The sequence below is a fragment of the Pyxicephalus adspersus genome, chromosome 11 (genome assembly GCF_032062135.1).
Source record: "Pyxicephalus adspersus chromosome 11, UCB_Pads_2.0, whole genome shotgun sequence".
NCBI classification, from domain to species: Eukaryota; Metazoa; Chordata; class Amphibia; order Anura; family Pyxicephalidae; genus Pyxicephalus; species Pyxicephalus adspersus.
Window position 1 is genome coordinate 43,275,904 of NC_092868.1, and position 12,015 is coordinate 43,287,918.

A 12,015-nucleotide genomic window follows, 5' to 3' on the forward strand; every position below is an offset into this window, starting at 1 on the left:
GGAAAAGTACATCATCTCTGCTGTGAAGCATGGAGGTGGATCTTTTATGCTCGGTTGGTCTGGGAGCTATAGCAGCACAGGGAACTTAGTGAAAACTAATGGCAAGATAAATGTTGCATTTTACTAGAAAATACTGGAAGGCAACATCTTACAACTGGAAGATCTCAAACGAGCAGTTAATGTAAGACAACCTAATAATTTTAAAGACATGGAGGCTTTTGTCAAGAAGAATATGTGGCTTTACCACAAATTATCCCCAAAAAACTTCATACCATCAATAAAGGGGGCAATACACAGTATTAGGAACTAAAGACATGCACATTTTTTAACAAAGACCATCCTAATATTTTTCTTACTGCTATGGTTTTTATATATGTTATGCTATTTTGTGATTTATTTGGATCCATTAGTAAATGTGTTGACAATAGAGCTGATTCTATTGACCTGAGAATTAACTGATCACTTGTGTTTATTTAAAGAATGGTACACATTTTATAAATTCTGCCAGGTATAAAAATTTATGAGTACAAGAAGTGAACATGCTATTGCACCCTTCTGAAAAATTATGTAACTGTGTTGGTTTTATTCTTTGATGTAATTAAGAAATGAAAAATAAAAAGATCCAAGGTAGCTAGGCAACTAGTATTTGCAGCAGGAGTTCATCAATGTAATCCCTAATATTCCCCTCAGTACTTGTTTCCTTTAAATTGTCACCCTTTTTTTTGAAGAGGGTATGGTTCATGTATGGTTTTCCATAAATATTTCTTGATTCTTTTCTCATGGGGATTATCTTCATGCTGCTGCTACTCAGACATATGAAGTGGAAATATTGTAATATAATGGACGGTTAGTGCTCTGCACAGCTCTCCATCTCAGTAATTGGCACACTTGCCTCTCTCTTTGCACCAATTAGGTTGGAGGGGGTTTGGGTGGTATTAACCTCTGCTCCTCAGACATCAAAGTCGAGAAGATTAACAGCGTTCAAGCATAATACATATATGAATGATTTCTTTCAGTAAGCCTCTGGTTTCAATCATCCAAATCCTTACTGAAACCACTTACACTACTGGTCTGAACTTCATATTTTGTGCACAGCATCTTTCCTAGTTTTAGAGCATCCCTAAATCTCTGTTCTTTGTTGCCTTAATGCCAGTAAATAACACCTCCTAGTCCAGGCATACAATCATGTAAGTAAGAACAAATGATAAAGAAGAGAACTACAATTTGATTTGTTTCGTAAAAAACAAACTGTCACATTCATCTCTCCTTGGATTCAGCGCTACGGTTTTCTCTCTGGGAAGTGGCTGTTGGCACTTCTGGGCATCAGATGAAGGGCTGGTGCTGCAGACGCTCTCCTGATTGGTGCTGTCTATTATTGCAAGGTGGCAGGTGGCCACCATTTAAGCAAAGTGTTGTTTTACCTCTGCAGAATCCTCCTACAACACACACATTTATTTCGATGTCTCTTGTGTGCTTTCAGCCACCTCCTGCTTCTGCAACCCAGGGACTTCAAGCACACTTACAGTCCTTGCAATCCAGTTTGTCCAGTTACTCCAAGTGTGCTTCTGTATAACTTCAATTTAGCCAGTAATGCCAAATTGGTTCCCAGTTTTCATGTTATCCACAGTTGGTCCTGGGTCTCCAAATATGCTTCCATTATGTCTAAGTCAAACAGTCTTTTATATGCACCTACACCCAAGTGGTTCCACTTACAATTGATACTGTTCCTTGTTTGTGATACATACTAAAGGAAAGTGGAGCTGGTATTCCAAGTAAAAAATCTGAATATAGTTGTCATATGTTGGTAAAGAATGGATAGAAGTCTCTGGTTGCTAAAGGAAGCATATTTACCTAACCATTGTTTGATATACGTATCAGTTGATGATAGAAGTAGTTTGAGACAGTCAGGCAGAATGCCTATACACGAATATGCTAACTAGCTCAACAGCTAGTGCTTACTGTATACAAAATAAACAAAACTATTTTTTTATTTCTAAAAAAAATTCTACAAAGTAGATTTCGAAGTTTTTTGATCACTTTGGCAACTGGAATTTCAGAAAGTTGACATACCTGTTCTTAACAACAACACTATCCTGGTACAGACGATCAAAAGTACAAATCTTCAGATCAACGTTTGAATTTGCAACATACACAGGAACATCAACAGCCACCCCAGTGACTGTGATTGGAATCTGAAAAAGGAGGAGGGAGACAGTAAAATAATTTTCAGTAAACCTTGCTTCGATGTTCTCTAATTTACAAAGATAAACGAGATGTAACCAAAATAGGTGTTTAAGGCTAGTTCACATGACTAAATTTGAACCGAGATTTACAGATATGTGAGATAAAGAGTTACCTGCACACTATAATGTACAGGATGTCTGCAGTGCATGAGAACCATGGCCCTAGAGATGAGCAAGGTGACAGTACTGAGCTGATTGATCACTGGTCACAGAGGCTGGCTGGTCACCTCCTGGCTCCTAAGGATGGGTCTTTTACAGCCTCTGTAATAAGGTCACATGGGCTAAGAAGAGGGATTACATAGTGCAGGGTTAAAGTAAATAAAACAATTACTGAGGTTCTTAGTTTGAGAGTACCTTTTAGGTGTTCAGCTTCATAGATGCACCTGCATATCCAATTATGGATATCTAATTAGATTTCAACTCCCTGCTGGTTTTTCCAGCCTAGATTTCCTTTACTGGTCATTATGTATTTAGCTTCCAGCTGTTGAGTTGATCAGAGCGGACTTCTTCATTGTAAACATTGTATACATTGAATATAAATTCTTGACTGACTTTAAAATACTATATATCATATTTTAGATCACCTGATGTTTATATGTAATGGAGGCATCCATGCTGTAAGATAAACTAAAGGATTCCTTTTACAATGTGCCATCATAAATTTATAATACTTACGGCTTTGCAACTTTGATTCGCAAAGGTGATCTCAAATGATGCACTTGATTTTCCTGGGAAAGTTGGAGTGAAAATAATTGGAATTTTAACTGAGGTAAAAGGTCCTATTTCTCCATCCCTCACCTAAAATAAAGATAAAGATTACATTGGACAAAAAACAGTGTGGCACAATAATTTGATTAGCAATGATGTCACAGTGGAATCCCTGTTGTAATATATATATATATATATATATATATATATATATATATATATATATTTATTTAAATAACATAATATGAAATGTCGTACATATATTATTCATATATACTAATTGGAGGCAAACAGTGAATAATTTCAAATGAGCAGTTGCTTTCTGTGGCTTGGTTATGTGAAGCAAACAGGCAAATCAGAATACAGACTGTGGTAGTGTATATAGACATTATGGAAGTGTGTTCTCCCTTTTCTATTTTTTATATACAGGTTACCAACAAACATACAGGCAAAGAATAATTTATTTAAATAGCATGATCTGTAAATTGTTTGTTACCCTATATTTTATTCAGTTTCACTCTTATAAAAAAAAAAAAAATTGGAAAATGAAAATACCAGATTTTAATAAAATAGAAACAAGGGTTATATTATCAGATTTGCTTTCGGTTATGCCTCAGACTGAGAGACAGAATACAGCGATCTACATAAAGGTCTCCCTGACAGTTTTTCCTAAACTGTTACACATACCTCACCCAGCTTGATATCTGCCGTTTCTTCCTGAGTGTCATTATACAGATGTTCATCTCCACTGTGTGTGTTTTCCGCAGCAACAGGGGGTTCTCCATTGACATAATCTACAAACAAACATTCAGTCAGGTGTAGAAAGCAGAGATAGCCTGTCCTCTTAAAAGGGAAACTAATGCTTGCATTGTGACAATTAGGAATACTCGGTCCACATAAAAACATGTTTTAGTTTTTTTTTTGTCTTGATGAAGAGTTAAAACTGAACTCCAAGGTTACGTACACACATAAGATGATTCTTGTCTGATAATCACCTCAGAGCTCGTCCTCACGAACGAGAATCTGGAGGATGAACGATCATAATGAAAGTGAAGGGGAAGGAGCGCAGGAGGGTGCTGCTCGGTCATTTTCCCCTCTCCATAGAGCAGTATGTATGCTGTATGTACAGTATGTCCTGTATGTACAGCGCTCGTTCATGCATCATGCAGTCTTTTGTCATTGACAACAACAATTACTGCACGTGTGTGCCCAGCCTAAGTTGAAGCTACTATTGAACCCAAATAATTCTCTGTCTAGGCTCAGTCGACAACTATTTTTACTTTTTTTTTTAATTAACCAGTAACCAGAAAACTTAGACTTTATTAGACCTGATATCATCAGATGCCCGGCTCAAGGAGAGTGATCGCAGCCCAGGTGCTGGAATACACCTAACTTTGGAAAAGATTTCTGAAAGCTCTGCTGTCAATTGAGCAAAATAAATTGAAACTCAACTAAGCTAAGGCAATGTTTGTGGATAAAGATAATTGTGTCTGAACTTCAGTTTAAAAGTATATCTAAAGCCAATTTTTATTTTACTTTCAGAAATATTATGAAAAATTAAACTGGATTAAAAAGTTGGTACAACAGGAATTAAAAGAAAATGTCTCCAAAACTAACATACCTGTGCTAGCATCTCTTTGTAGCTTTGAACTTTCGGCTTCCTCATCAGGAGAAGCTGTTGTTTCTCTTACAGACTTGCTTTGGTTACAGTCCAAAGTCTCTAAATGTTCCTGTTTTATGGAATCTATGGAAACAGAGGTATTTGTGTCTCTAGAAATGTGTTCAGAAGAAACTAGAGTTATCTGTGAATAAGAAAAAAAAATTATCGCTGCTTACATTGAAATACTAAACAAACCGACTCACAACTTTGAACGATAATTCACATGTTTTATATGAAATATGTCCTAATGTGAATACTATATCATTATATATCGTAGGAAAGCCCTATTATGGATACAAACCAAACATTCAAAAGCATTCACACCCGTTCCATCTCCATGAAAGAGGATTTCGACTATTGCAGTGTGTTATCACCTTCATGTTAATATTAGTAATGATAGGGCAACTTTTTTATTTTCAAAGGAATGCCAATACACAAAGGACCTTTCAATACCCCTGTACTGTTTTTTCTTTCAAGCGCACCAAATGCACACAGAGACTATAACTGCAACTTATGGTGCTCTAAAACATGCTCAAAGTGATGCATTGGGGATGTGGGTTAGGGTGTCATGCAATTCAACAAATGGTATCATATGGCAACACAGTTTGTGTGTTACTGTGTGTTTTTACTACAAGTTTTGAATCTGGCTGGAATTTTTGAAATTGTTAAAACAAAATGACCTGCAAGAGGCTGCCCTGTCTTGCAAATACTCCCTGAAAGCACTACCTAATTTGGATGCAAGAGATTATAGGGGGGTTCAATAAAACCCAAACTATAACAAAGTGAGCATATTGTATGAGTAGTTTAGTAAATTAATTTACATCTTGCCCACAGCTGCTCTGTAATGCTTTAATAAATACCTACCATTTGCTCAGAAAAGACTTTTACAGGCGTTGTTCTTATGTTGTTAACGTGAGTCAATGGCCTTACATGGAAGTTTGTCCCGAGAGCTCCACGGTTGGTTAATGTCACTGTCAGTGTCACTGTTTCTCCAATGACATGTGAGCTAAAGTCAATGTATTCCTTGTCCACAGCCAGCTGTAAGAAATATTTTTGGTCAGCTCTGATTAAGGTTATCATTAATATTCACAACACCGGTGATGGCTAAAACTAGCAGACTAATTAACTTTATGGAGAACATAAAATAAATGTGAAGATATTTCTTCACATTTAACCATTCCCTTTTTTCACAGGCCATATGCCAAACGACTTTGTTCATTAGCGGTTCACTGCACTATTATACCTAATTAAAAAAATATAAAGAAAAAAGATTACACATATGCAGTGAATAATTGCAAGCAATGAATACTCTCTCCCAGATAGTCATTCCATGATGTAAAAAAGCTTTTTCTGTATTTATTTCCAAGAGATCAGATGAGTCTTAAGGATTTAAGGCAGGGTGAGTATGTCATCTTAAATCCTCTAATGTCCTATTTAAAGTCTTACGACATAGTAAACACAGCTTAAAGTTCTGTAACACACATCTATCAGTTATCTAAACATTTTGATGTATTAATAATATTAAAGGTTCAAATCTATTTATTTATATTTTTTCAAGAAATAAACATCATGCAAACACAGCAAAATAGGTTTGACACTTATGCCTCTATTTATGAAACAGAAAATCCGACATTCCCTACAACATTTCTTTGTGGGAATCAATTAATGTCAATAAAATACATGAAGCCCGAAGATTCCCACAAGAAAATGTTTGAGGGAATGCCTGATTACCTGTTTTATAACTGGAGCACCCAGTAATCTTAGTATTGTAAGTTTCTTATTACATTTGCACCTTAGCATGTCTGCTTGTAAAAAGTGTTTAGCATTATTTGCTTCATTCTTAAAAATAATAAACAAACAACATGGCCAGCATTAATTAAAGGCAGAATTTTGCCAAATCTGAGTTAGCTGTTCATTTCAACAATGGGCCTGATTTATTAAAGCTCTCCTAGGCTGGAAAGGATACACTTTCATCAGTGAAGGTGCAATGGATATGGTCCAGGATTGAAAACATTTGCTAACAAATAGCAAAAGACTGTTTAAAAATGCATTCCAGGTTTGCTGGATCACCCAGCTTCACTGATGAAAGTGTATCCTCTCCAGCCGTGGAAAGCTTTCAGAAATCAGGCCTTCTGTTTTAATAAAATAAAACATGGTATCATAGGAGCTGTCCAGTGCTGATTCAGTGTTGGCTATTCTTTTCAATTTGAAAGAAAATAACTTAACCTACCTAGAGATAAAACTGTATCCAGAGACTCCAACATGTATGTTAATCTTAGCTTGGCTTTGTGAGAGAAAGGAGTCTCAAAGAAGGAAAGTACTTTAAAAATCCTTCCTTTAGGACATAGTTGAGATTAGGGATTCAAAGCATGTTTCACTAACTAGTTTATATCACTAAAAGGTCAATTCTAAAAACTAATGTAAATATAGGGAAGTTTACAAAACTCCTCTTTGATGTCAATACTACCACCCATTATCCAGGATTATTTACATACATGGCAATCATAGTATAGTTTTGACAGCTGCCTCTGTTACCTCACACTTCTTAGTAGTACATTTAACAGGAACTGTGAAAGGACCTGTTTGTGCCAGAAACTTCACTTCCCCTTCGAGATCGTCATCAATCTGCATAATAAATAATTTAGATCCATTAAGGCAAGCAGCATAGTTTATAAAAAAAAGGTTCAGCCACAGATACCCCAACTCTAATCAAGACATAGCAAATCTCTAATTGATAACTTTCAGATGGTGTTAAAATATTAATTTAAAGCATCCCCCTATTAATCAGCTGCCTCTTCCCGATATAACCAATTAGTGTCAATAAAATAATACTATACATGTTCTAATGGTATTTGTGTCACTTGGGAAATTTCCTAGAGGTAAGACCTCTACGCAAATGTTATATATAATTAATGTTTTAATCATGTATTTACACAGCGCTGATATATTAAACAGTGCTAACTGTCTTTCAAGAGGGATTGCAATCTATTGTCCAAAATCAGGAAGGAGTCATTTAACCCACCAGTATGTTTTTGGGAAGTGAAAGAAAGCATCAGTGGACATGCAACTGAAAACTAATGCAGATAAGGTCCATACGTAGGAACCTAGTGCTGCAAGATAGGGGTGCTAGCTGCAAAGCAACCATCCCAGACAGATACACAAGCAACAATAAAAACCTAGTGGGCAGAAGATAGTCAGCATTTCAAACTTTACTTCTGGTAGTACAGCCCTAGGCGGACTTTGACCTCTTTAACAATTTGCCTCCATCTTTTTCCAATACATCCTTTGCATTTGGCAAATACCACTGAATAGAGAATATTTTACACTCGTGAACATTTTACTGTATCCAGCTGTATAATTAATTTTACTAGGGAAGTTTAGAGTCTTACACTGCCGATCATGCCTTCTGAAAATGTTAGTTGCCCAATGTCATGCTAAACTACTGGCTTCAGTATTTTCAGAGATGCTTACCTAAAAAAGTATGCAGATTAGGCTTTATGATATTAATATGACTTTTCGGATCTCCATGCTTGTTCTGGGTCATTGACTACCCAGGAGACAGACACAACCAGGCCACTAGATTTTCTTTAAAAGTATTTTTTTAAAAATGTCCGTGTGTCAGATAATAGACATCTGGGCTGATCTACTAAAAGGAATTTGGGCTGTTCACAAAGAATACCTAACACATGTAAGGAAACCTAAAGAGAACACAATTTTTGCTTGCACAAGAATAAATGGTTTAAGTCAGCAAAGTTTCCCCTTATTTACTATGCTAAGTGAAAATTCCTTGCAGGGTGATATTACACTTATCTAAGTCAACAGCCTACCTTCCTTTATTAAAATCATCCCTATTCACCTTTGGGAATCTGGTTTTCCATCATAAATTTGTTGGCACATCAATCAAGAAGAAGCCCTTAACATTGTCTATTCAATTGTCTGATATTTTCATCAAGTTCAAAACAGCATAATTATATGTAACTATTTCATATGTGTATCGTTCAAGTTGTCTTACCATTGGTTTAAATGTAACTACCATGTCACACGACATTCCAGGAGACATTTGTCCAGGTGGGTCAAATCTGTAAAAGGCAAAAATAAGTTAAAGTATTTTGACACCTTGAGGTTATCAGAATGTGTTTTCTTTAAAATCATTAGCCAGAAAAACCTTTGATGTACAGTAGACCTCACTGATTTAGTTTCACTGTCAATTTCTTACCAGTGAACTTACCGTACTTACTCGACTGTCCGCCTGCCATTCCCATGTGACAGCAATTCACTGGCCATTAATGGCACTCTTATTGTGCAAATAGCAAGATTTGTTTGACTTACATTTGTTGGTTGTACTTTAAAACAAGCCTGTCTTTGGCCAAGTGATATTATACTGATTTGAGGAGTTCTTTAATTTACTGGTTGTTGAAAATCCAATTTGGGTATCTGCAGTAGGATTGTAAATCCAGGATAAAGTAATTAGGACACTTTACATGGAGCCAATGATAGTTTCAAATTCAGGGATAAGGTTTTGGCACACTGCACATAGAACACTGAGCTGTGAGTGTTTTTAGGACATGTCGCAATCCTCAACCATCTGTCTACACTGTGCTGAAATAATCAACTTCAGATACGAATCAAAAAGGATGTAGATGCTTACTGAAATTCAACCCAACCCAAATACAAATTAATTTTATGTAAAGAATATTCTACAGAAATATATATTTGTTCTAGTTAGCATGAACATATTCTGAAAGGATTTTGCAGAAAACAGGGATCATTTACTTTCGTTTGGCCCAAAAAGAAGCTTACATTCTAATGTCTCAAATGTGCAAAAATTTACACATAATTCCGGGAACAATTTTAGGTTAAAACCATAAAGTGGAAAGTGATAAAGCCCCTTTAAAGTACCTTCTTTGTACTACTCCCCCAATTGCTGTGCCATCAGAGCTGCCATTTAAGGTACAGGGAAGCAAGTGATCTTCTCCCAATGTTCATGCCCATTTGATTAATAGCCAGGCCCTGATACTATCATATGAAGGAGAGGATGACATCTTTAACCCTATGCAAGCTTCTACACCATATGACAGGTTAAAAAAGTAAGGACTGAAGAGCAACAAAATGGAGGAGGAACACAGAAAAGTGAACATATTTAGTCCAGGAGGTTGGATTAAGGGGAAAATTACCCAAATGTTAAAGACTATTTGAAGGGATACTAAAGTGTGCATGGATAAATACAATGTTAATATAGCGTGCAATATTTATAATTATACACAGCAGGAAAAACTGACTCGGCGGGTTAGAAACACTGTTTAGATCCGTTGCTCCTACTGCTAAGTCAGTAACAGCCAAAGCCAGTGACTCCCTAGGTAGTGAAGCAAGAACAGTATACCTTCATTAACGATTAAACAACAGCATCTTCCATAAATTAACCTGAAAGTTTTTTTTTTTTAATACAAATTCCTACAAGTAAATTCATATATGTATGTTAGTAAATTTACAGAAACATCTTAAATATAACATGTCAGAGCTCAGAACAGAATTATTCAATGCAGTTTCATTATTTTTCATATCACATCTTTACATTCTTACCACACTATCTGAAAGCTGGATGGGTAACAATATGAAATATGAGCGATACTATGAAAATCTATCACTGCAATGTCACACATTTGTTCTATTAGCTTGTGAATTGTATCTTCCTTTACTCATCACTTCCTCTACACTCAAAGACAGCTCCTTGTTTTCCTCTAAAACATATTTTTTTGTAGAGAAATACAAGTGCAAAACAAGGAACAAGGAAATGATAGATTTAAATTATAGATTCAAAGAGAGATCTCCACATGATGTAGAGTCCCCCATTTTATCTGGGTATATACACCTGATGGTGGATTTGTTTTTATGTTGTTTTTTTAAACGTTTGATAAATAAATTATTTGTTTTTATGTGATGTCTTAATAAAATTTGGGTAAAATAATGTAATGTATTACTGCTTAAATGTCCCATTTGGGCTTTTTAGGTGTTTATGTTCAACTGATCAAGGGATATGTGGCAGTAGTTGATTGATTTACCAGATGATTAAACAAACCTTTATAGATAGATTCAAAGACATCTAAAAATATGCAATTAGAACATTTTACAATTACAAAAAAGTAGGTAAATTACTTTTATACTCAGATAATAAAAGTGGGTCCATTTCAAATTTAGAGCAAACAATTCCTTACTGTATGATGATGAAGTCCTTCAGGTGTTCACTCACTTCCACCAATTTGCAGAAATTTATTGTATATGACGCATTTGTCAAAGTGACTTTTTTCCTATAGGTCTTACCCACCTCAAGGTCCTAAAATTTAAATAAAAAGGAAATAATGTATCATTTAGACTATAGACTCCTGTGTTAATGATAAGCCAAAAGTGTCCAAAAAAGTTAATTATGTTTAGAGTGTACAATAGAGTTTAACCTTAGGTTGTGGTAAACCACAGGGCATTAAAATACATGCAAAATGTGAAAATTCAAAACAGCCTAAATATGCTCTACTGGATACATTGTAGAAGGGCTGGACATTATTTTTGATGGAATCATTCTCATAAGTTTAAATTTGCTGGTTACATTTGTTTTCTTTTTGACTTTTGCTGCTTAGGCTATGTACACATACTAGATTTTTGTTGATTTTCCAAGGACAAGTGACTAAAAGATGAATGAACAAGCACTATACGTACAATGCTGTTTTGCTCTTTGGAGAGAGAAGGGCAGAGAATGAGTGAGCGGCACCCACTGAGCTCTACTCCTGTCATTCATAGATCCACCAGGACAAATCCAAAAACGATGTCGGACAGCCTTTGTACACGTGAGATTCTCATCCGAGATGAGCCCTGCATCTTGTATCGGCCAAGAATCATCTGACGTACATAGCCTTAGTCAAAGCCGTAGAATTGCCTCTGCCTACATCTTTAAAGTTGTGGGAAGGATATAGGCAGGTTACATAACCCTAATTAAAATGTAAGGGGGTCTCATGGCATATTCACATATGCAATCTGTTTTAGATAGACCGCTGTTTTATCTACAAAGGCCATGTTTTCTAAATACTACTTATAAAATATATCAGTGAATTAATTGGACATAATAGTGGCAAATGAGTTGTAGTTATTGAATTCCAGGACATATACAATGTATACAGCGTGTATTAAGTTTTTTTATGATCTTTTCATGTCTCTGTGGGTTATATCCCACAAAGCTTTCTGCACAAGGTTTGAATGTTTTCATATTATATATAGTAGGACATTGAGCTCTATGTACTGCTTTTATGTACCCTAAAAAGGGTACTGTTCAATATGTAACTGATATAAATAAAGAAAATAAAATTTAAGAAAAAGAGAGACCATGCATTGTGAACAAGGGAGCACTCTTATGTGCTT

At 35.6% G+C, this 12,015-nt stretch overlaps 1 protein-coding gene across 2 annotated transcripts in view; it reads right to left on the minus strand.

Annotated features, from left to right (window-relative positions):
* Window positions 1–12,015, minus strand: part of CFAP74 (cilia and flagella associated protein 74) — an 83,872-nt gene that overhangs the window by 45,063 nt on the left and 26,794 nt on the right. For both annotated transcript variants that reach the window (XM_072425653.1, XM_072425651.1), the window contains exons 14-21: window positions 10,824–10,942; window positions 8,624–8,690; window positions 7,147–7,236; window positions 5,476–5,649; window positions 4,573–4,753; window positions 3,639–3,745; window positions 2,919–3,041; window positions 2,071–2,192 (exon numbers count right to left, since the gene is read on the minus strand). In XM_072425653.1, the coding sequence (XP_072281754.1) occupies window positions 2,071–2,192; window positions 2,919–3,041; window positions 3,639–3,745; window positions 4,573–4,753; window positions 5,476–5,649; window positions 7,147–7,236; window positions 8,624–8,690; window positions 10,824–10,942 (983 nt within the window). The remainder of the gene's footprint in view (window positions 1–2,070; window positions 2,193–2,918; window positions 3,042–3,638; window positions 3,746–4,572; window positions 4,754–5,475; window positions 5,650–7,146; window positions 7,237–8,623; window positions 8,691–10,823; window positions 10,943–12,015) is intronic.